At 45.7% G+C, this 25,646-nt stretch overlaps 1 protein-coding gene across 1 annotated transcript in view; it reads left to right on the top strand.

Moving 5' to 3' along the window:
• Window positions 1-12,294: 12,294 nt before the first annotated feature.
• The window catches only part of LOC119401451 (venom metalloproteinase antarease-like TtrivMP_A), a 36,149-nt gene continuing 22,797 nt past the window's right edge, over window positions 12,295-25,646 (top strand). The window contains exons 1-7 of the mRNA XM_049418771.1: window positions 12,295-12,421; window positions 14,980-15,150; window positions 18,592-18,680; window positions 22,488-22,608; window positions 23,558-23,617; window positions 24,216-24,367; window positions 25,492-25,563. Coding sequence (XP_049274728.1) covers window positions 12,373-12,421; window positions 14,980-15,150; window positions 18,592-18,680; window positions 22,488-22,608; window positions 23,558-23,617; window positions 24,216-24,367; window positions 25,492-25,563 — 714 coding nt within the window. The 5' untranslated portion in view covers window positions 12,295-12,372. The remainder of the gene's footprint in view (window positions 12,422-14,979; window positions 15,151-18,591; window positions 18,681-22,487; window positions 22,609-23,557; window positions 23,618-24,215; window positions 24,368-25,491; window positions 25,564-25,646) is intronic.

Below are 25,646 nucleotides of genomic sequence, written 5' to 3'. Positions count from 1 at the left end.
CGTTGTCCGCTCCTGCGCTGTTTGTTGAGGAATGTTCGCAAGAATGAAGAATGGTCGCAAGAATGTTCCGGCGATAGACGTTACGCAACGTGCTGCTCTGGACGTATTCAGCAGTCAGTTTTCTGGGGAACATCAACGTACGTTCTTACATATACCAGACGGCAAGGACTCTACGGAAGGTGTTATTTACGATGTCGACACTTCTATCAGCGAAAGTGACTTCCATTCTCATCTGCCTGGTAACGGAAGGACTTATCAGCCCGACGTCTTGGGCATTCGCGATGTGTAAAACTTGTTTTCAAGGGTGACAGTCTTTCATCCCAAGTCAGAGTTGGTAATTTTCGACATGCAGTATGGCCTTTCGTACCAAGACCTCTTCAGTGTCGAAACTGCTGTAAGATGGGACACGTCAGCGCTGTTTGCACCAACTCTGCTGTGTGATCGCGATGCTCAGAATCGCACAACACAGAAGCCTGTCATGCCGAAAATCGTAAGTGCAGGAATTGTCATGGCCCTCCCGATGCGTCTTCGAAGACGTGCCTAAACTTGAAGAAAGAGATGCAAGTGCTGAGGCAGATGGTCAGAGATGGTTCCTCCCACAGGAAGGCTGCCACTAAGGTGCGACGTCGGCGTTCTCGTCTCAGGAGAACTAGAAAACATGCTACCGAGGCCAGGGATGCATAGGTATCACAGAACGCGCACCCACCACCACAAGCGCCCATCAGTGTCAGCAATAAGCACCCTAAGAACGACGCAAGAATAATCGGTTCAACTGACGCGTGGCCAGCGCTGATGTCGATAAATCCTCCAACAGAGCCGCAGTATCGTTCGTTGAAGGTTACTTCGGAACGAGTAGGTGGCGACAGTCAAGATAAAGAAGTAACAGCCTTGGTAAAAACCCTCATGAATACTATTCGAGTACTCCTAAACAATATTCAGACTCCGGCTGCTCGTAGTGCACTTAAAATATTGGGTGCTCTAAATCCGGTGCTGTCAAGTCTGGAGGAGCGCCATGGCTCCTCCTCTGCAGATCTTCCGCAAAGTGAAAGAGACGTCAATATTCCAGTGGAATGTCCGAGGCCTTAAACCCCGCATTTCGGATATTCGGCCATTTGTGTTTAAGAATCAGTTTCCGATTATCGTCATTTGTGAGCCACGCCATCACAATGCGATACGATTAAATAAATACGAAGCTTTCGAGTCTGCTACCTGCAACGACAGCAGCAATCTTTTATATCAGGTGTGAATTCACTTATATTGCGCATCCAGTACCACCTGATGACAGCAGCGATGCGTGTGCCTGACTGTTAAATGCAATAACCTCACTTTCTCACTAGTAGCTGTATATATTTCGCCTTCAGGCCGCTTTGACACTGCTAGATTAAGTGCTATTATATATATCAGCAACACCTGGGCCGTGGATTATTACCGGCAATTTCAACACTCATCACCCATGGTGGGGAATCCTGAAGACAAATACTCCGGAACTTTTTAACGCGATAGCGTTAGAGAGCTCGTGTCGCAGAAATTCCGCCGTCGGTGTCGGCACCGTTGGTTGTGAGCAAAAAATCGACCGTGAGTGAAAAATCGAGAAAGAAGCAAATAAAATAAAGAATAAAAATTTCGGTCCCATTGAGAATCGAACCCGGGCCGTTCGCGTGGCAAGCAGGTGTCCTACCACAAAGCCACGATGTTACTTGCAGCTGCTTCGAAAAAAAACAAACATAAATGCCATGTAGTGGAAGGAGTCTCCTTAACGCATTTTGTTCGACAGGTGTCACGACGAAAACGAGCCCATTCGGCGATTTGTAGGCGCATTTGGGAGGCCATCAAACTATGTCGAAAAAGACCGGAATAGTGCGTGGACAACTATGGCCATCTAGCGGAAAACATATCAACAAGCAAACAGCAAACGCTAGATAATGTTCTGCCATCTGTGAGGCATTGTGAGACTCTTCATGGCCTCCGAGATGGCGAGCGCGCGGCGTATATTTTGGAGGCCATGCGACTTGCTTTAGATCAAAAACCTGTACGATTGGCGCGCGCGCGCGTGTGTGTGCAACGATACACATTAATAAGTATTTAAATGTAAACATTTCGACAGAAGTCTGTCTGGCTGGGTAGAAGCACAGTCACCCCTGAAGAAGAGACCAAGCCGGTCTCGAAACGTCGGGTTTCCTCCAAGAATTTGTGGCTGGAGGTATTTCAACTTCTTAATTAATAAGTATGCACTTAGTGGTTGAAATGCCCACTAGGGGCCGGATTTCGCTATTGCGTTCAACTCTTAAAGGCGAAGCTTAAGGGTCCCCCAATTTTTTCCATCTTTTGTATGAACAAAGAAGGTTGTGTCCTTCAAATAGCTCTAAATTCATTGATAGACACAGCCCCCAATTCAATGTTGCCCAAGGCGTCCAAGATGACTTCATGCAATACATTGTCCTAGGTGCCTTTCACCTTCAAGAACATTGCTGCAGATAATCTTTCTGGGCTTTTTTTGTTGCTGTACAGCAGTGACAGGGTCAATAACATTATCTATCGAGGACCATCCACACCGAAAGCCGGTCGCATCAGGGTATATTTCGTTACAATCCAGGTACAACTCTAGGCGAGTCAGTCACATCCTATCCATCACCTTTCCAAAACAGCTGGCGAGGTCGATGGGGTGATAGGAGGTCAAGTCCAAAAGAGATTTACCCGGTTTGAGCAGGGGGACGAGGCGGCTGGACTTCCATGAAGGAGGACCCAATACGTTACACCACGAGTCGTATACAGCTAGGAGGGCACGCCGAGCAGCTTGTCCGAGGTTGCAAAGGGCCATATATAGGTGACACCATCAGGTCCAGGCATCGGTCGGCAAACTCACTGATGAGTCGACTCATTCAGACTCACTCAGACTCAGATCGAACCGTGAGTCTCAGTCTGAGCGAGTCCGGGTGAGTAATTTCTTGGTGAGTATGAGTCGGAGTGAGTCCGGTTCAGAAAAATTTTCGTGAGTCTTAGTCCGAGTGAGTCTGGTTCAGGAACATTTCGGTGAGTCTGAGTCCGAGCGAGCCCTAAGCGCAAAATATATATCTTGAGTGAGTCTGAGTGAGCTCTGCACTCTTTTGCCGACCTATCGTTCTATTTACACAACTTCAGCATTACTATCAGTCTTATGTGGGCTCACGTTTATACTCCCTTCGACTCACACATACTTCAAAGCACTATAGTGTTCATACGCCAGCTCTATATTCATTGATCATGGGCGTGGGTTACAGAGGGGGCAGGTGCCGTGGCCCCCTCGCCGTAAACTCGTTGGCAGAAACTTTTTGGTAAAAATATCTCGTGTGAGCCATCTCTTTCAATAAAAATGCCCTTACTGGATTGAAACCACTGATAACTCATATTTGAAGGTACGAGATCAAAAGGCGCCAAATAGAGCACCAATTATTCCAGATATTGACACCATGGTCGAAAAAGCTAATTATATGTACTCATGAGTCGACGCACTCAGACTCACTCAGACTCGAATAGAACCGTGAGTCTGAGTCTGAGTGAGTTCGAGTAAGTAATATTTTGGTGAGCTTGAGTCTGAGTGAGTACGGCTGAGAAAATTTTCAATCAGTCTGAGTCCAAGTGCGTCCTGTTGAAGAAAATTTTGGTGAGCCTGAGTCCGAGTGAGCTCTAAGGACATAATATATTTCATGAGTGAATCTGATTGAGCTACACATTTTCTGCCCACCTATGGGTCCAGGTGATGACGAATGTTTGCATGCCGCCAAAGCTGCCTGAAGCTCCTCTGCAGAGATCGGGTTGTTCATCCGGGAATCTCTGGACATCGGCGCGTTTCTTAGGTTACTCAGGGTGAACCCGGACCCCCTAATGGCAGCCCTGGCGCAGAAGTCTTCTGCTACATCAATTTCGCGTCGTCTTTGGTGGAGAGCAAGGCATTTGAAAGGGCGATGCGGTTGTGGCAAGGCTATAGGCCGCGGACGATTCTCCATATTCACGATAGAGCCTTGTGGGAATCAAGCGACTCGCGTAATAATCTCCATCTTAGCGATTGAAGTCCGTTGATTCGACGCTGAATCTTCTGTTGCGGACGCCTCGCCTCCATCAAGTCGCGGATGGATTTAGTGCGTCTATATCGTCGTTGGAGCGACTACACTGGAGCGGCTACACTGGAGCTGCTACATTGGCTACATTGGAGCGGAATTGGAGCGGCTACAAGCTCCAATTCCACTTCGTATTCGCAAAACTGTGATGAAGGTGTAAAATTACACGCAGCGTCTTGCCTAGTCGCGTTTATTTTACCTTCTAAGCTTTCAAGAGACCCTTCTTGATTTATCTCGCACCGCTTCTCGTTGGATGACCTGAACTTGGACCAGTCTATCCGTGAAGAGACCGGGCTGTCGTCTCACTTCATCTCACGTCATTTGTTGTCATCTGCTGTCATCTCCTGTGACCTCATGGCCTCGCTTGGCGTCACGTAAGCAAAATCATGCGTAGCACAATAATGTATGGTATGTTTAGGGCTCCGTGTTTTCGTTGTTTATATTTCTTGAGAATCGGCGGGTGTTTATCGGAGTTTATCTTTTTGGCGGAAGTTCGGCGTTTATTGGAGTTTATTTCTAGTAACTCCCCAATTCTCCGAAATTCGGTGTTTTGCATTATTCTCAAAACCCCAAAATCTTAGATCACTTCATATCTGGACACTAAAACATCAAAACACACGAAGCACATTTTATTTTTTCTAGAAGGTTTGAATGCAAAAAAAAACATACGCACAAGCAAAATCCTTTAGCGCAAAACACCTATATTTCTGCGTATAACAACCTTGTGCTTAAAACTTATTGTAAAGCACGCAAGCATACTTCGCGAGGTTGCTGTCAGTGATCGAAGTGCGCTCCTTTTGATTGACGACTCTCAGCTTTGAAAATGCCCTTCCAATGTTAGCGCTAGAAACAGGAAGCGCCAGAAGACGCAGCGCGCAGCGAGAAAGCACTGGCCACTGGACATTGTGAAGTCTCCAAAACGACAGGGGTTCAACAATGTTACACATTTCATAGCACTGATAGTTCGCAAAAACTACTTAGGAGCTGGTTCATTCCGTGAGTTTCAAGAAGCACTAATTGAAAAATAGCCGCATAGGTTTCGAACGCTCAGGGCAGCTCATGCTTCACATTTGGATTCTCAATTTGAAGACACTACCACAACGATTGTGTACTGGAGTTGATCGCACAGGTTCCTCTCAGATGTCTGTCTCCACTTTTCGCCGATAGTAGCCTAGTATCCGTGAAAGTCTGCGACAGTCGTTAAGCGATCGGTCTCGTCAAAGAGGTCCAACAGACTTGTGACATCTGATGCGAATACCTCGGTTGGATCACGCCATTGACTGATGAGTGCGTGCAAACGAACCCCCAGTATGAGGTAAACTTGGTGTACCAGGGTTCTTTCTGCCTCAAGTTACTTAATGATTGAGAGCACGGCACACGAATTGGTCTTCAGAAAATTCATATTAACGAGCAAGTCGTGCACAGCTTCAGGCGATGAAATAAAACTGTTGAGCTTCTCCCACTTCGTTGCCTTGACATCGTCGCTTCTTAAGAATGACAAAATGGCACGCCAGCAGTCCAAAATATTTTCTAGAGCTTCATAAAAGGATAACCACCTCGACGGACATACGGTTTCCAGCGACTTGATGGACACGCCCATGGCCAAGCACACAAGACCAAACTAACGGCGCAGCTCCCGCGACGACTTAGACAGGGCAGGAAAGTGCACAACGAAATCGTGAACTACGTTAAACGAGCTCGTCTTGATTCCATCCTCCAGAGCGTTGTTGAGTAGGTGGCACGGATCTTTGAAGTGAAACGCCTTGAATTCGGGGTTGGAGAGTTGCAAGTCCTTGTGAAGCTTCTGCATGTACGAAGCTGAGTCGGAGCACAATACAGCTACGTCGCCTAAATACAGCTACGCGCGGTAAACTTTAGATAGGTCAAACCAGAAGATGTATCGATGAGTGCTTAGAACTTGAATTTTCGATAAAGAACGAAATCAGGTCATATTCGCCCTTGAAATCGGAGTTTATCGGATAAATCCGCATTGTCAAAATATTTACCGTCGAATGTTTATCGGAGTTATTCGGATAAAACCGAAAACATGGAGCCCTAGGTATGATACGGCAAGGGGGCGGGAAACGGAATTCAGGGTGAGGAGGAGTGATGTGAGGGTGACGAGGTGCGAGAGGAGGAGGTAGAGGGTAAAGCGTGGCATAGTCATACGTAGCCATATGTATTATAGTAAAGCAAGAAGTGGGAAAGGAAAAAGAGGGGAGTGTATAGCATAGCATAGCTGTGTATAGTATATTATAGCATAGCAAGATAAGTGGGAAATGGAAGTGAGGATGAGGTGGAGAAGTATGAAGGTGAGGAGAAGGGAAAGGAGGAGGGGCCCGGTAAGGCTTAGCGTAACCGTTATAGTATTGTGGGGAAAGGGTAGTGAGGGTGAGGAGGACAAAATAGAGGATCGGAGTGGGCGCCACTGCATCACAAATAAAGGATTCCTTTCCCGCCATGGACGCCGTGCAGGCTGCATGCTTGGACCGCCAGCGCTTGCTCGCCCGTGATCGCCAGCGTCACCGAAGGGCAGGTGAATCACAGCTCCGCACGTTCTACTTCCTTCGCTTTGAATGCAGCTGCATGCACATTCTTTTTCTTTTTAATGCAAAGAGCCTTATCGAATTTGGTGCAGCGATTTATGATAGGAGCCCCCGAGCTGAGGATGCATATTATGTAAAACTGGCTTGGTGCGCACTATCTGAACAACAGTCCCTGTGACCCAGAACATGGCATGGTCACATTTGCCAAGCTCCTAAAGCTACTCGAAGTCGAACTTGATGTTACATTCCTGTACGTTGATGAAAAAAATAAAGCTTCATAGTTACACAAAAGCCTTCGTGCTATGTCACACATTGCTGTGCTGCTACTGAGAAAACGCTTGTCCTCCGCAATACAAAAAAAAAAAAACTGTAGCGAACAAGTACCGACGGCGATACCACGCGACGTGACGTCACTCACTAGCCCTTTCGAAACTAACACGCCAACGACGATAAGGCGCCTTTGACTAAGATAGGTGCATATATCGAAATGTCGGCCAGCCTGTCTGAGGTACTTATTCCTGTTCAAACAACTTGTACGTAAAGTAAGAAAGAGTTATATATGAGTGGCATGAGTGCAACCGAGTTTTCGCCTCGCACTTGTGATCAGCACAAAAAAAAAAATATGCTACTCGCAGATACTCTTTTTTTAAAGTACACCTTGCATCCCTGCTCCGTTTGATGAAGTGTAGAGTGATGGCACCGTGTTGTGTGCAAGTGGAAATGCTGAGGATGACTGTAGTTCAACGCCTAAGAGTACCACCACAACGAAGTAAAATAAACGTTGGACCAAGACAAGCAGCTGCTAGGATGTTAACTTCACGTATACATACGTTTGAGATGTATGTCACTTTTGCAACGTGCTGAAATCGCTGAATAAGTTCGCGCCACCATAGGGGATCGGACAATCCCTTCACAAGTGGAGAGCTGGAAGCTGTTGATGCAGAACGAAGGTGGTTAAGCAATTTTAAAGGCCAAACGAAAGTTCATATTATTGTTCGGGTTCATACCATGGCGAGACATGCAGACTTCCATCAGTGCGACGGATTAGCCGACCTTTAGACTGTATGTCCTTTCTGCAAGCGAGATTGGTCCACATTTGTGGGAGAACATATTCGTAGAACTACCGATTTTAAAACCAAACATGTGCCAGAAAGCTATACTGAAACTTCCTAGATGCGGTTGATTCAATTTATTTAATTTTGTTGAATTACGGCAAAGCTAATCATTGTCAGATAATTTGAGGATATTGCAGCAATGTAACAAAGAAACAATGTAGGGAAGTCCTAAAAAAACATCTTCCTCACATCTCTGGCATACATTTGAACATAATATCTCTTCTAATGAAAACGTTTACCATAATCGCATAATTTGCATTGTACTACATAATAACGCAGCAAATATGTAATTATATTGCCTCGTTTCGTTACGTGTGAACGTACTGCCTGCGACTAATTCCAGATGTACGTCTACAATTCCATTGTTGCGATAGTGGTCCTCCATGAATAAAGAACCATTAGCATTTACGAAAAGGAAACACATGACTGCCATGCATGATTGTGTTTCAGCGCTATGAATAATGCAAAGCAGCCCTTCACGTCTCAACTGCCTCAAGGAGCTAACTTTGAGTGCTGCCTTTTGATAAGGTAATCAGAGTACTTATAAATAAAATTTTACAGTTTTATTTGCTAAGGCACCAATCTCTCAACTAGGTTTGTCGTTGCAATTATTCCACATGTTTTTTCACGGACTACATAGAGACCATACGTTGTTTTTAATATACATCTGGCATATATATTTAACAATCTTAACGGAAACACATGGAATTGTCGGTGTGGCATAACATATCAGTTGGGCTGATTATGAAGTATGTTGAAGGGAGCAATTTTGACCAATCAGAATTTTATTAGCAGCAATATATGAGTAATATATATATTTTCATTTCGGCCCCACCAAAATGCTTATATCGAGAATGATAAGTCACACAGAACCGCTATTATCACTCAATGCGAATGCAAATAAATCATTTACTGATAATGTGGGATAAATTTTCATGAGAGTATTCGTAGCTCCTAATCGCGGTATGCAAGCAAGCAGTGTTCTCGCGTCATTCGTTGCTTAAGTGACCACGTTTGCGGAACATTTGCAAAGCTAGTGCAACCCAAATGCGAGAGAAAAAGACACCTTAGCATTACATCAAAGTGTAGCGTACGGTCGAGGGGCTTCTGTCTGGAGCGGAATTCAAGGCATAGAACTGCGACCATTGTTTTCTTGCCGTGTTATTCAACCTGATGTCGCAAACTTAACGAAAACAATATTTTCGGAGGCGAAGTTACACAGGGAACACACTAAACATGGTGCCGACAGGTAGCGAGGCACTGGTAGTGGTAAAGGAACACGTGTATTTAGGCCAGGTAGTGGTCGCAGATACGAATCATGCAACGGAAGTGGAAGAATGAGAAGGGGGCGCAGTGTATTTGGCAGACATATCCGGATCATTAACGGCAGTTTGCCTGTGTCCATAGAGAGAACAGTGTATAAAGCTCCATATTTCCGGTACTTGCCTACAGGGCAGAAACCCAGAGGTTTAGGCAAAGGGCACAACTTAAATTGTCGACGACTCTGCGATCTACGGAAAGGAGAATGACAAGTGTAACGTTAAGGGACAAGTAGAGAGCAGAGTGAGTCAGGAAAGAAACGGTTGTTAAGCACATCTTAGCCGATATCGAGACGAAGAAATATGCATGGACAGGGCATGTAAAGTGAAGGCAACGTCCCCGCTGGTCATTTAGAGAAACAAGAGTGGATTTTAAGAGAAGGCAAGCGCGTGAAGGCGAGGCAGAAAGTCAGGTGGTCAGATTGACATTAAGAAGCTTGCGGGGACATCGCGGCCTCAGCCAGCACAGGAACGGGTTGATTGGCGTAATATAGGAGACATCTTTGCCCTGCAGTGGGCGTAGCCAGGCTGGTGATCATGACGTGTAAACGTGTATCGTGTGCGGTGCGCTACACTCTAAGGCAAAATTACCCGAAAGAGGAGTAACGGAGCCCAATAGGCGCGCACGATGAACGGATAGACCGTTGAGGAGCAAGCGCAGAAGGATGCGTGCCGTGTGCAAACCAAATAGTCTGCAAAAGGATGATCCGCGCGGGAGATACAGGCCGTGTGCAGAGATACGTGCCGCGTGCAAACCGTTGTCAATGGAACTAACCGTCCTCCTCGTTCGGGTCAGTCTTCCAACTTGTGTTAGTGATGGCGTGTTGGCGGTTGTGTCGCGCTCAGAGAGTCCGCCGATCTAGGAACTACGCCTCGGTGCCTTTGATATACACGTATGCGTGGATGAGCGTGTCGTGCTGCTTTTACGTTTCGCCGCACCCACGAAGTCTGGAGCTGGTCTCGGCACGTCGCGACGCCGCGCTGTATATTTCCGGCGTAGTCACGGAACTGCGTCGCCACCGGCTGGGAATGGCGTCCGAGAAGACAGTAGGCCTGTCGGATCCATGATCTCAATCTCAGGGCACAAATCGGCGCTGGATTCTTTCACAAGTTAAGTGATCGCTCTTTATTCTGCCGAACCTATATTGCGTGCGCGAACTGATCGCGGTTGGCGGTAACGGACTCGATTGTGTTGTATATCGCGCGCACGAAATGTACCGCAAGGGCAGGCTTGGGCGTCACTCGCCTGTGCTTTGGGACCGCCTGGATATTGGCCGCCATTGTCGTCGGCCGCCGGGGCGCTCACTCACCGATCATTCGCCATGGTGATGAGCTGCGAGCACGCGATATTAGGCAGAGGCCTCGCCGCTGTCTTGCGACTCGTCCAAAACACTGTGCGGTCGCCGGCAACGAGCTCGATTGTATGCCGCGCGCTTGAAATGCACCGGCATGGGTTGGCGGGTGCTTTAGCTAGCCAACCTTAGCTGCGCTTCGGAACACTGCGGAAATTGGTCGATATTACCGCTGGCTTCCTCGACGCTCGCTCGCAAGCAGTTCGCTGCCGTTCGTGGCGGCGACCCCGCTTTCACTCGCTGTACTGCCGCTCGCTCGAGGAATTTAGTGGAAATTGGACGCCGTTACCGTCGGCTTCCTCACGCTTGCTCGCAAGCAGCTCGGCGCCGTTTGTGGCGGCGGCGGCTCGCCCTTCTGCTCGCTGGCGGCTGCGGCGGCTGAGGGGCTTGCTCGAGCTGTACGACGCCGCTCGCAGAAAACTCACCGTGGTAGGCAGCGCCTCGTCGTGAGGGCTGCGGTTGCCGCACTTGAACTGTCGCGCCATGTGGCTTGAAATGCGTCTTTGATGATGTGTGACATCACGGTGAAATTATTTACATGCCATATATTTTATACGTGTGTTTTTATTTCACCTTGCTCGCATTTGCCATGCGCGTGCGTCTTCATCGTCTCTGTGACGTGTCGCTGACTATTTGAAATATTTTTGTGCTTTGCATTGGTGAAATTATTTGCATGCCATATTTTAGACGTGCGATTTAGTTCGTCTTGCACGTATTTGCAATGTGCGTGCGTCTTTACCCTCGCCGTCTAATGTGGCTAACTATTTGCAGTATTTTTGTGCCTTGCAGTATGCGGCCGTTGTCCACAGCCAGCTGAATGCCGTGTGCGCTGGCGAGTGCAATGCCTGTCGTCTATGGCTTCCGTTGGAGCAGCTTCACAAAAAGGACTGTACGAGATATGACAACGCAGCTGGACCTGTATTGGACATTTAGCGGTGAATTCAATGAAAGAAAGCAGAAACTTCATATGTATAAAGGAAAATAAAACGTTTCATTGTCTCACTTTTGTCTTTCGTTGTCGCATTGACTGCGAAAGCAGTGACACACGCATAAATAAATATTTTTTCGCGTGTTCTTTTCAGCGGAATTTGTTGCTCACCGCGGAAAGAAACACGCGAAAAAAGTATTAAGCCTTGCGGAGGGTAACTGTAGAAATTCATCTCTGGGGATGAAAAGTTCATCCGAAAGGAGTATTTGAGTGGACCGACCGTTGGTCTGGCGAGGTGCAACTGCGAGGACTAATGGTTGCCCGGTAACGTGTAAATGTGAGGACCAAATGTTAGTCCATTGAGGTGGTCTGTGGGGACTAACTGTTAGACCCAGTGCCGGTAGTCTTTAAAGGTATTAATGGTTGTGGCAGCCGCATTAGTCCCCAAAGAGATGAACCAGACACCCTTTTAACACCATTTTGCCTTAGAGTTTAGTTGTTCTCGTAGAGCCATATTTCTCCACAATTGATTTGGTATGAATTTATCTCACACCAATATATGTCAAGGCCATAACCACCTTACGAACTTGGCTATGAGATCCTCTGACAATGGGAATCAGGTTGATTCATACGGCTCGTCTAGTGTCGATCTCGCTAGCACCCGAAGCCAGTGATGAGTCGACTGCAAGTTCCGTCAAAGAAAGCCCCTGACTACTTGACATTATCGTGACGGCTAATGCTTGTGATCTTTTGCGCACTGCTGGCATCTTTGGCAATCGTTACAACGTATGAAAGGATCTGTATGGACTGCCCAAAGGTTGCGCAAAATGACACAAAAAATAAGGATTTCAGTGCCTCTCTGATTTGACGTTGTGGCGACGAACTTTTCGCCCAGTGCTAGCTGTGGTATTGCATATAACGCGTGAATCATCGGTGTTTTCGAAGCCATAAGCCATAGGTATAAAAAGTGGCAACAAGCGGCGCAGAATATCACTTGAGGGAGAGCAGTCTACCAGAAATGTTTGCAGTCGTCGTAGTCCTGCAGTTCGCGCTCTGCTGGTGCGCAAGTAAGTGTGGATTGGCCTGGCACTTTTACAGCGAAAGCTGCTATGATATCACAACAGCAGCCGATTTTGGTACCGTAACCACTATTGCGCGAAATAACGAAAAAATGAAATGACGAAACATATCCTGGATCGGATGCGTGGGCGCTTGCATGGGCGCTTGCAACTCCTTCGCAAAAACACTCTATACAGGCGTCATGTCGGGCAAGGAATCACGTTAACACATGTAGTATAGCGTGGTAGAAGAGTAAAATAACAACCATGCCTCACACCAGGCGAATTGCGCAACGAGTGGGTCGTTCAATGCTTCCAACCCATTACAAAGGGCTCTGCCATAATTCTTCATCGTCATCCATCAACAAAGTGCACATAATGCCTTACGGAGGTGTAGCGCGTACCACGCTTCTCCGCAGAATGACGAATAATGGCATTTGAACATATTGGGTGGATTCAGCGCGAACAACAGAACAGAGAGAAAGAAGGGACACGAGCACCAGCGCTGTTCTCACAACTAACTTTATTATCGCAGAAACACACATTTTAAAGCATAACCTGTAACCCCGTGAGCACACGCCGATGACGTCAAGCAGAGGATAAATGCAAAAGATTAGGACTAACCATGAACAACCTGTATCATGTGACAAAACTATTCAAGAACGAAATTTCTCTGTCATGGAGGGCTAAAGAAGGCACGCTCAGTTTTGTCACATGATACAGGTTGTTTAGGGTTAGTCTTAATATTTTGCATTTGTCCTCTGCTTGACGTCATCGTTGTGTGGTGACGTGGTTATAGGTTGTGCTTTAAAATGTGTGTTTCTACGATAATAAAGTTAGTTGTGAGAACAGCGCCGGTGCTCGTGTCCCTTCTTCATCTCTGTCCTTTTGTTCGCGCTGAATCCACCCAATTTGCTCAACAGAATCCAGCTCGCCCAATTGTCAGTTCTTCTGAATAATGGCATAGTAGATGCTTCTTTACTTCACAAAAATTATGATGATTTATGGAGTAGTGGGTACCTTGCAAGTGTACTTGTATTAGTTGCCCCAAGAGAGTTTACCATAGGCTCTAGAAAGGCCGCTCTTTCAGCTTTCACTGTGACTGTGCTGCGTTTTCCGCGCAGGCCTGCCGATTTTTTGTGATATAGTAAATCTAATAATGATAATAACTGTCGGGGTTTTACGTACAAAAACCACAATATGATCATGGTACACACCGCAGTAGAGAGCTTCGGAAATTGCGACCACCCGGGGGTCCTCTAGCATATCGCCTGCATCGAAATGTGACCGCCGCTGTCGGATTCGAACCCGCGACATTGGGGTCAGTAACCGAGCACCGTTTCCACTGTACCACCACGGCGGCTGTAAATCGATGTTAACGATATTATTGCTTGAATACTGCTTTGTGTTATTGGCGCTTTGAATTGATAACAGTCATCCTTTTCTTTGTACAGGAGGTTCCGATACAGTCTTTGACCACGGGACCTATTTTTCTATACTATATACTTGTAATATTATCCAAATTTTAATGCGGGAATTCTATTCTGACTGTGAATTTTCCTCGTGTATTCGCTTTCACATTGTGTGTCGTGGTCTCATTCAACGCTATTTAACAAATCATGTGAACGTGCGCCAGACAACTTCATTGCTCCTTGTCCTATATGATCATCCTGTGAGCGCCACAATGATGCAGGGTTTATCAACGAAACGTACGCTCACTCGAACTACGACGAAACCCCAACATCCCTGCGAAAATGTCAGTTACGCCAGTCTCGAACGGACAATACGTTGAAAAACCCTACGGAGCGCCAGTTGTCTTCACCCACTTCACATGAAACGCGCATGTAGCCGTCCCCGAATGGGCAGGTTGTAATTTTTCTTCGCTTTTTTTCTCAGTTCTGCGAACTGTCGCCCGTTTCACTTCGCTAAAAACGTTATTTGTTAAAGATGGTCAAAGATGAAGACATGTAGCTATTTCGTGTTTCTTACGTCGTCATGAATGCATTTCATTTAACTAAAATTTTCACTCTTTCGTACTCTAGGCCGTAGAAGTTGTCGACCGCACCGTGAAACGGCGTTGTGTTGAGGCTATCGGCCGTGGAGCCCGCGATTAGCTCCGCCAACACACCATTGACGGATCTAATCGCCGAGGCCATGGCCAATAGCCTCAACACCACGCCGTGAAACGATAGGTGGCGCAGCGATGGAGTTTTCCGTTACTTCGGCACGCGCTGCAGATCCCGCAAACTTCTGCGGTCGACAGTACATGCCATGTGGTCTAATGAGCTCCGCTCAACCCACGTGCAAACTACGGGAAAAAACAGCAGTCAAGCGTCGGGAGCCCCAATCTGTTACACCGCTTTAATCCCACGAAAGGCAGCAAGACTTTCAGGGGATTCAAAGGAGCCTCACACGCCAATCAACCAATCGATCAATCAATCAATCAATCAATCAATCAATCAATCAATCAATCAATCAATCAATCAATCAATCAATCAATCAATCAATCAATCAATCAATCAATCAATCAATCAATTGTATGTGGTATGTTATTTTTTTCTGCGCAGAAAAAGAAAACGTCGTGTATCCAAGTCTATTGGAAGAAAGAAAGGCTGGAACAAATTTGGTTCTCAAGGTCAACGACGATATAACGCTCAATCTTGAGAGAAGCTCGGCGCTGGCCGACCAACTTGTCTTCGTTACGAGCGCTAAAGAAAGCAACCATGTGGAAATGGTAGGTGCAAAGCGAAGTTATGCCAACTGTTGAATATACCTGTGGAGTGATAGAGGTGTGGAACTGTTTTATAGATATATAACACGCGAACTAGAATGTAACCGATTAAAATGTCTTGAGGGGCTAGTTAGTGTCTTACAGTAAGCGGTGCGCATAATTAGGAAAAAGAGAAAACGATAGAAGACACGGAACAGATCGAGCGCGCACTACGAAATGATTTATTTCACGTGGGCCGTTCGATCTGTTTTGCATGTCTTCTCTTGTATTGTCCTTTTCGGGCACTTCACAGTCGTTTACTAGAAAAAAACCGACAAAGGCTTCTTTCATCTCGTTCATCGAAAGGGCCTAACTAAAGTTTAAAAAAACGGAGAGTTACGATTCTTTCTAATTTGAAATTTGAGCGCAGCTGTACGCGTTTTCGTTTATCTTTTATTCAAGTACACCCTAAAAGCCCGAAGGCATTACATAGGTAGGCCAGAAACATGAATACTAATACATCGTAGCACAATTTTAAATGCGAAGCATTTCTTAGCGAACTTCTGCGACTTTGAGCGTATCTATCTATCTATCTATCTATCTATCTATCTATCTATCTATCTATCTATCTATCTATCTATCTATCTATCTATCTATCTATCTATCTATCTATCTATCTATCTATCTATCTATCTATCTATCTATCTATCTATCTATCTATCTATCTATCTATCTATCTATCTATCTATCTATCTATCTATCTATCTATCTATCTATCTATCTATCTATCTATCTATCTATCTATCTATCTATCTATCTATCTATCTATCTATCTATCTATCTATCTATCTATCTAGCCGCCTACGACTTTGTGCTCTCCTGGCCGTTTCGTTAATCGGATGTATACCAAGATTGGTGTGTCATAACATGGCCTTATTACGAACATAAATGACAGGTCATATCATGAAAAACATGACACGCATGTCATGAACAGCATGATTTACATTCCACGGCCTTTGGGCTCCCTGGCCGTTCTGTTAATCGGATCTATACCAAAATTGTTGTGTAATAACATGGCCTTATCACGAACACAAATGACAGGTCATATCATGAATATCATGACACGCATGTCATGAACAGCATGATTTACATTCCACGGCCTTTGGGCTCCCTGACCGTTCTGTTAATCGGATCTATACCAAAATTGGTGTGTCATAACATGGCCTTATCACGAACATAAATAACAGGTCATATCATGAAAATCATGACACGCATGTTATGAACAGCATGATTTACATTCCACAGCCTTTGGGCTCTTGCGGCCGTTCCGTTAATTTCATATATACCAAAAATGGTACGGCATGACAAGAGTTCATGACGAACATAATGACAGGTCCTAATATGCAAATCATGACGCGCATGTCATGTGCAGCATGATTTACATGACATGGTCTCGGTGCGCTCGCGGCCGTTTAAATGAAGGGATACATACGAAAACTGGTATGACGAGACATTTCTGTATGACAAACATAACTGACACGTAGTAACATGAAAATCATGATATGCATGTCATGTATGACATGATTTACATGCCACGCTATGGCGCACTCGCGGCCGTTTTGCTAGATTGATATACACCAAAATTGGTATTGTGCGATGTGACTTTATCAAGAACATGAATAACAGGTGGTAGCACGAAAAGCATGACATCCATGACATTTATGTCATGTTTTACATGCCACGCTCATGGTGCATTCGCGTCCGTTTCGCTTGCGGGATATACACCAAAATTGGTGTTACGTGACACGACTGTATGACGAACGTAAGTGAGACGTGGTAGCATGAAAATCATGACATGCAAGTCATGTACGACCTGATTTACATGCCACGCTCATGATGCGCTAGCGGCAGTTTCAGTAGATTGATATACACCAAAATTTGTATTGCGCGATGTGACTGTATGATGAACATTAGTGACAGGTGGTAGCATGAAAAACCATAATATTCATGTCATGTATGGCATCATTTACATGCTCTACTCATGGTGCACTCGCGGCCATTTTGCTCCTTTGATATACACCAAAATTGGTATTGCGCGATGTGACTGATGACGAACATAAATTAGAGGTCTTAACATGCGAATCATGCTATGCATGATGACGGTATGATTTACATGCCACTGTCATGGTGCGCTTCCGGCCGTTTTGTTAACTTGATATATACCAAAATTGGTATGGCATGACACGAGTGCGTGATGAACATAAGCGACAGGTCATGCATTTATATACCGGAATATGCGTTTCATTGGCATCGTGTACACTAGATTTTGCATGCATGCGTGCATGGCAAACATGCGATATATGGTGGACTAGATGCCATGGCATGAATGATTTCATTTGGCTCAAAGACAAACAAGGCGATGTATGCAGCTCCTTGCTGGCTGCTTCGCATTACATCGATTCCCACAGTGCGTGGGATCTGCCGAATTTTTTAACATACAGAGCTAAACAAAAAAGAATCAAGATAATACAGTAATACTTGTGTTGCGACAATACCAATATGTCTCGCGATAAATAAACGTCCAAATAATTAAAATAACAGTAATCCAGACACCTCACATATTATTTACAAATGCTTGAACAAGAAGTAAATGTGGTTCCTTCACGGAGGTGGCGATGAGCTTCTCATTCGGCGGGGCGAACTGTGAGGTAGCGGCGCACATTGCTCAGAAACAACTAGCGAAAATTCGATGTGCGTCTTAAGTGCGACGGCTTTTATACACGACTGGTAGCACGTGGTAGTACATGAACTTCCCTAAGCTTCGTTCACCCAGCTCCCTATGATTCCATGTGGCCTGCAGCCGGGTTGTCGCAAGGCGAACGTCAGCAAAAGTTCAGCAGTCCCACTTCACCACCTCGACCGTTTTAGGATGACCAGCTCACGATGTTCACAACGAGCAGTTCGTTTGTCCGAAACAAAAGGCAAAACACAAAAGCAAGCAAAGCTACAAGTGCGTGCAAAGGCACAGGCGCGAAGACTGCTCAAGTCCATGTACTACCCGTTATTCCCATGGTGGCTGAATGAACACAGCACCACAGTTCCCTGTAGTAAATATTGTAGGAAACAATGTCAGAAAGTGCTACACATAGTCATGCATACAATCAAATCAAACACCATGGCGCCACCTCGCGGGCTGCGGCGGTGCTTCTATTCCGGCGGCGCGAACTGCAGGACCCTCCTCGCGGTTTCACTTTTCTCCCCGCGTTCTCTTTCATCTTTCGTTGTGCTTGTTCTATCAGTGACTATGGACGAGGCACGCCGACGCTCAACGCAGGAACGGACGCCTAATAGCGGTCGGCCGCTATAGCATTCCTAAAAAAAACATTCGAGAAATAATTGACAAGTAAACATTATCATCTGTGTGGCATGCGCACTGAGCGCGAAGTAAAATCACTTGCGTTGCAGGTAGACACGTCCTTGATTCAAAAGAGTCTTTACCACGACACGCATCGCCAGTCTTCTGTGATGGTACGCAATGTCGAAGGAGCAGTGGAAGTCGTAAGTAATTCCTCTTCCGACGATTATCGGTGCAAAAATAGTAATAAAAGTTTGAACAGTGCTGACATCACTTCCTTTAATTTATTTAGGATGACTGCCAGTTTGGCATGTTGGTAAATTTTCATGATGAAACAATTTATTTCCTGTCACGTCGAATCCTTCGTGATGGGAGTACTTTACACAAAGAAGGAAACGTCTTAAAAGCGTAGCAATCATACAGTAAGTTATTAAGGCGGGTTTATTTAATTCTTCGGCATTGATGCTACATGCGATGCATGCCGGATGTCTCGATCCTGCTGTCTGACCGTGTTGAGAGAACGAAAAGATTGAAATGTAGAGTACGTACAGTCGGCGTCATAAGTTTAGGGACCACAATACACAAGAAAAGAGCATTACCGCTGCTTCGGCAGGCAGCCTTGATTTATATTTCCCGCGTGTGCTCCAATGCGCCTACGGCATGTGCTGAGCAGTTCGACCGAGTACAGTCAGAAATTTCTGGGAAATTCAACATTTTCACACGCCTAGTGATCTTTAAACTTTTAAAGCCGACTGTATGTACTATTGTGAAATTGCTTGAAGGAAAGGACCAACTTTATTTAGCTGGTAGATGACTTTGCCAAGACTCTTTTAGCACTGTTTCATCGTCATTAGCACACTTACAGGAAGGAAATCGAAGTCTAGTATTTGATGATTGTACTTGTTTAAAGCGTAGCTTGACATACACGTAAGTATGATGGCAAGTCGGTAAGATGGACAACGAATAATGAACGGTAAAAACTTGTCCACTCGCTGCCATCACAAAGATACAGAGGAAACCCCAAGATAACATTCGGAGGTCCGCGCAGAGACCGAAAGATCACAGCTGGCAACCAGACCCTAGATTATGTGCAAGAGTATGTATATATTTAGGTCAATTACCAAAGACGGGGCTATTATCATCGAAAGGAACATAACTGAAGAAGAAAACGCGCTAGATCTCGTACGGCAGTCATTTCAATATTGTGACCAGCAGCTTACCGCTGTCCTTAAACCACTTTTAAGGCGAAAGCAGTGGGCGTAGACAGGCTGATGATGATAATGACTTTTTTCGATTGTGCATGTGTTGCGAATTTCAGGTACAGAGGCCCTTGTCAGGCGTATGAAATGCCTTTTGCCTCTGTTCCTTTTTCTTGTATTACAAGAAAGAAAGATACTACTACTACTACTACTACTACTACTACTACTACTACTACTACTACTAGTACTACTACGATTACTACTACTACTATTACTACTACTACTACTACTACTACTACTACTACTACTACTACTACTACTACTACTTGGTTTCGTCCGTCCGTGCATGGTGCCAGCTGCGGCTTATCCCCCTCATAATCTCTCAGCAATCACATGATGGTACAGAGGCGCATAGCAGCAGTTGCGCGTTGCTCCTTGCAATGCATGTTGCGCAACGCGGCGGTGGCGTCCTTCCGTCGACGCGATACAGTTGCGCGTTGCTCCTTCGAACGCGCGTTACGCAACGCAGCGGCGGTGTCTGTCCGTCAACGCGGGACAGTTGCGCTTTGCTCCTTCCAACGCACGTTGCGCAACGCGTGTTTGCGTCCGTCCCTCAACGCGAAACAGTTGCGCGTTGCTCCTTCGAACGCGCGTTGCGCAACGCGGTTGGTGGCGTACGTCCGTCAACGCGAAACAGTTGCGTGTTGCTCCTTCGAACGCCCGTTACGCAACGCGGCTGTGGTGGCTAGCATAACGCGGCGGCGGCGTCCGCCTGTCAACGAGATACAGTTGTGCGTTGCTCCTTCCGACGCGCGCTGCGCAACGCGGCGGTGGCGTCCGTCCGTCAACGCGAAACAGTCGCGCGTTTTCTACTTCCAACGCGCGTTGCGCAATGCGGTGGCGGCGTCCGTCCGTCAACGCGAAACAGTTGGGCGTTGTTCATTCCAACGCGCGTTGCGCAACTGTTGCGCAGCGCGCGTAGGAAGGAACAGCCGCCGCCACTGACCTCCATTAAAAAGGCTGGACGGCGCATTCCCGCACTGCGAGGCGGGCGCTTGTGAAGCCACCGGAAGGTGCCCTGTTTGTCCCGGAAGCCGGCGTCTTCTGTGCGTCTCAGTCGCGCAATTGAAATATTCTCGGGTGGCAGCTGTTGTTATGATCGTTTTTATTTTTTATTTTTTCAAACTCTGCGATTACGCCTCACTTTAGACGCCGACGAACGCTACACGAAAGATTACAGACGCCGTGCCGACACCGTCCAAATACGGCGGAGTGCTGCAACGTACAAAATGCGTAAAAAGTCATGCAACTTTGAGGCACTTACGCGTGAAATGTCTTCCCTGACGACTTTTCCGGTCGATTCGTACAGTTTACTGCGCTACAGGCAAGTATTTTTTTTTAAAAAAGAAGAGAAAAGCTCTCTTCCGGGACAAAAACGGCGGCTTCCGGTGGCTTCACGCCCGCGTGCTCGATGCGCCATCCAGCTCCTCCTAGTGGAGATCAGTGGCCGCCGCCGCCGCGTTGCGCAAATGTTGCGCAACGCGGCGGCGGCGTCCGTCCGTCAACGCGCAACAGTTGCGCGTTGCTCCTTCCAGCACGCGTTGAGCAACTGTTGCGCATCGCGGCGGCGGCATCCGTCGGCGTAATTGAATGGCCACAGCCTTTCGCCAAACACACTTTGGAATTTACAAAGTGTCTTTCTATTTTTCCAAGGAATCATCGAATGGCCCCCTTGTAGGAGTTCTTTGCCTCACGAATCGATTGCCGCAAAAATTTCTCGAATTCGGCGTGAACGAGCGCGGAGCTTGAAACGATTTCTTTCTTCTCTCATTCTGATGAGTGCGCTGGAAACTCCACAGGCTCGGATGACATAGGGGAAGAAAGTTACGTCGGCGCGTGCCATGACCTTGAGCGCGCATTATGAAACGCGATCGCTCTGTCCCGTTGTGATTCCGGCGCGCGTTGTGTGGCTACTATGTAATATTAGCAGACTACAGAGCGCGGCGCCGGTACACGGTGGCAAGAAGCGCATCAGACCCAAACTCCGCTCTTGATTTCTGTCGGCTATTGGCCAATAGGGTGCTGTCCATTGTTTGACGTCAAACAGTAGGCGCCGGAAACTCAGAAGAGAGTGAGCACAGGCCTCTATGCAAAAAGATGACGCCTGAGAAAATGACAACTTCGCCCTCTGCTGGTCCACTACCCTTGCCGAGCACGAGTGCAAGATTTGCCTGAGATGTTAATCACTGTCTGCGCTCCACAGGATGTATTTTTGACCAAGCACGAGCGGCGTATCGCAAGTCTATGTATTATCGCAAGTCTGTGTAGAATAGGCCAACGCGGGCAGTGTTAATGCAGCGGTCGCGCGCGTATCACCTACCCCTCCACCCACACCCGCTCCCGCTTTCGTTCGATTGTCTTCATGGACAAGAAAAAGAGGTTCCTCGGCACTCTGGAAAAGCCGTTGGGGTTCCTCAAGGCCGGAAAGTTTGAGAGCGCCTGCAAGTTTACAAGTTGAATAATTACGAATGTGATAAGGAAGTAGTGCCTTCTTTAGTTGCTCATTTGCTGCTTCGCAGAAATCCGATGGAATATTTATATTATGCATAAAAAATATATTTTTACGCTGCGCTCTTCTTTATGGTAAAAGCAGCGCAAGAACACGGTATCACAAGAAGAGCGACACAGGAGGAGCGCTGAAAACACCGCGTTTCTGCGCTGCTTTTACCTTGAAGATAAACGAACTTGCCCAGTTTTGTACGCTGTAGTCGCTTTTCTTCAAATGAATCCTTGGCACTCTTTCTTCTCTAGGAAGGTATCCTTGGTACCGAGCTGAGAATCAAGCCATTACGGGAAGGGGAACGCTCTCTGGAAGGGCGAATACCACACATCGTGTACGAAGTGGAAGAAAAAGCAGATTATACAATGATGGGTGGGTACTCGTTTTCTACTTCACCAACAGCTGCGAATTCTCTTGTAATATGAAAAAAAAAATGTTGCAGAGGATCCCTAAGCATATTCTTATGAGATGAGAACACGAAAGCGCTTCTTACGAATAGCGCCTGCTATTTCTGTGCGCTTTCCTTCTACCTTCGAGGCGAACTTTTGAACCTGTGGGTTAAATGACGGGTGATTGGGTTGTCGGTATTGTTACGAAGAAGGAATATCCAATCTGCGGCGATATTTAATTGGAGTTTCTGTATCCACTCTCCATCCAAAATAGGTCAGCCGCTACTGGGTATCGAGCCGGTAACCTAGCTCACATCTGCATAACACCGAAGCCACTGAGTCACTGTGGCGGTTTTGCGGGTAACATACGCGTAACAGGGAGTGGTATCACCGATCATAGCATCTCGCTTACAGAATGATGTGTGCAGTGATTACCGATTATGGTATCCTGTTGATTCCAAATATTCCTGATTATGATGTGTAGAATGATTACTGATTATGTTGTCCTTGTTCCAATTATATCTGACTATGACGTGTGCAATGATTACTGATTATGACATCCTGATTCCTGATTCCAATAATTCCTTATTATGATGTGTGCATTGATTGCTGATTATGGCATCCTAATTTCAATGATTCCTGGTTAAGATGCGTGCAGACATTATTGTATCCTGATTTCAATTATTCCTGATTATGATGTATGCAATGATTAAAGATATGGTATTTTTATTCGTGGTTCGAATAATTCCTGATCATGATTGGGGCTATGAATGCTGATTTTGGTATCCTGCTTCCAATGATTCCTGATTATGATGCGTGCAATAATTACTGATGATTGCCTGTGTCATGACTCCAATTACGCATGAATGCTTTTCGGGTGTGACTTCATTATTTGCTCGACCTTCAATCGTCTACATTTGTTATGTTTATAGGTGTGGATGCCCCACCGGAACTAGAAAGTAGACAAGGCAGAAGGAGAAAGACAACAACCAGTAAGTACACCGTGACACGCGCGTCATTTATTTGAAACTTTCCGGCATTTCTTCTGAAGCATGTGCAAAAGGCATAGTGGCAATGCGTTTGTTTCACATTCTGAAGGGAGGGACAGTTAGGGTATTTACCACGTCTCCCGCTTTTCAAGCAAACCTCTACCGTGAATCCTTGTATTTCATACCTTTAAAAATTTCCGAAAGAAGTATTGGTTCGTGCAGTTACATAACGATTCATCTTAAAACGGACATCACTAAGGTTATTGGTACAAATACGGACAAATACTAAGGGCCACTAAAGTGAAAGAATAAATCAGTTTAAACTGAGAGATAAAGAAACAACATTTATTCGAAATTTTCCCACATGGATGTCACCATGACTTCACAGACTTCAGTGGTTCTTTATCGTATTTCTGTCATCGTGACTGAACGGGATACTTCTGTGCTGAATGGTTTCACGAGGAGCAGTATATGTAGCGCATTTATAAAAAAAGTAGCATTTTGCTAGCTTAGTACACATTCTGAATATTAATGAAAAGATCTATAAAATAGCGAATAAAAAAAGCATGGGTATACGTTTGTGACTTCCCCACCTGTTTAGGCAACAAAACCAGACAGAACGACGTAGAGAAGCCACAGGCGAAGGCAGACGCGTTTGTTGTGGAAATTCACGTGATCTCTGACAAAGCACACCAGCAAAACTTTAGGAAAAACGAGGAGCTAATCGGATACATTGCAGTGATGACAAATGCTGTAAGTACATGCCTCCTTCGTCATTGTTTTCACGTCATTGTTGCAGAATCTTTCAACGAGCGAGTAATTTGATAATTGTAGATGTATTTCAGACGTAATGCAGACGTACAGAGGTTGTAAGACGTACTTCACGTAGTTTGGAGGTTGTTTAAATTTATATTAAATAAATTTAATTTAATTTTTTTAAATGTCTGAGTTTCCAGTAATAAAAAGGAACGCATGTTTTTATGTTACCTGGTATGTGTTTTTACTTGACATGGCCTTGGCTACGTCTCCGCTCAAACTTACTATGTGGTAGGGCTGAGCTTGGCAGCATATTGTCCGTGTTGTCGCATTAGTTACGCTGACACAGTGGATGCTGATTGTGAACAAAGAGGGAACATTAAGTTCTGCGTTAAGCTCGGAAAAACTCCTAGCGAAACGTGGAACATGAATAAGCAAGCATATGCAGGCGAGGCACTTTCAAAAAGTCCTGTTTTAGAGTGGCACAAAAGCTTTCGTGAATTCAGAGATTCTGTGCAAGACCATTCCAGAGCATCCAAGCCTCGTAGTTGCAGATTTCCCTGCTTACTTCCCATACCTCCAGAAACGTTGGCAATCGCGTATAGATAGCCAGGAGGACTACTCTGATAGCAGCTAGGATCATCGCTTAGTAAGCGCAATTTGCTATTTTTTACTACCTTTGTCCTGGACATTTTATGACAAAGGTTGTAGATATATTTGTACAGTAGTGCCATGATCAGAGATTTGACAACGTTGCTTCATGTTCTCTATCTTTCATTAAGCGATCATCTATGCTATTTTAAGTGTACCTTTTTTTTCTGCTGCAGTGTAAGTACACATTCATCTGAATTTGACACAGAAGGAGGTCTCCATCAATACAATCGACTGAGAAACAAAAAAGACTTTCGCCTTGGAGTCGTCTTAGGCAAATGCAGAATGGACAGCGTGGCTTTTATTGTGACAGCACAGAAGGTAGCCCTTAGATTTGTTGAGGAAAAAATATGGCTGCCCGAGTAGGATTTTTTTCAGCACTTACCTACATTACCTTACGAGAGGTACAGGCTTCCTCGATAACCAAACTGTAAACACAGATATGCGACTAACCTTACACTCTATTCTAGGTCAATTTAAGATATCTCGACATGGTGAAACCGAAGGTCAGTTTTATCCTCGTCGGGATAACAAGGAGCAAAGTGAGTAACTCGCAACAATAATATTATGTACCAGACTTGGCTGTAATGGAATTAAGAGATGAAATTGCAGTAATTAAATTATT

Source organism: Rhipicephalus sanguineus, chromosome 8 (genome assembly GCF_013339695.2).
Source record: "Rhipicephalus sanguineus isolate Rsan-2018 chromosome 8, BIME_Rsan_1.4, whole genome shotgun sequence".
NCBI classification, from domain to species: domain Eukaryota; kingdom Metazoa; phylum Arthropoda; class Arachnida; order Ixodida; family Ixodidae; genus Rhipicephalus; species Rhipicephalus sanguineus.
The sequence above is the reverse complement of the archived record's forward strand: the minus strand, read 5'-3'. Positions and strand labels throughout refer to the sequence as shown.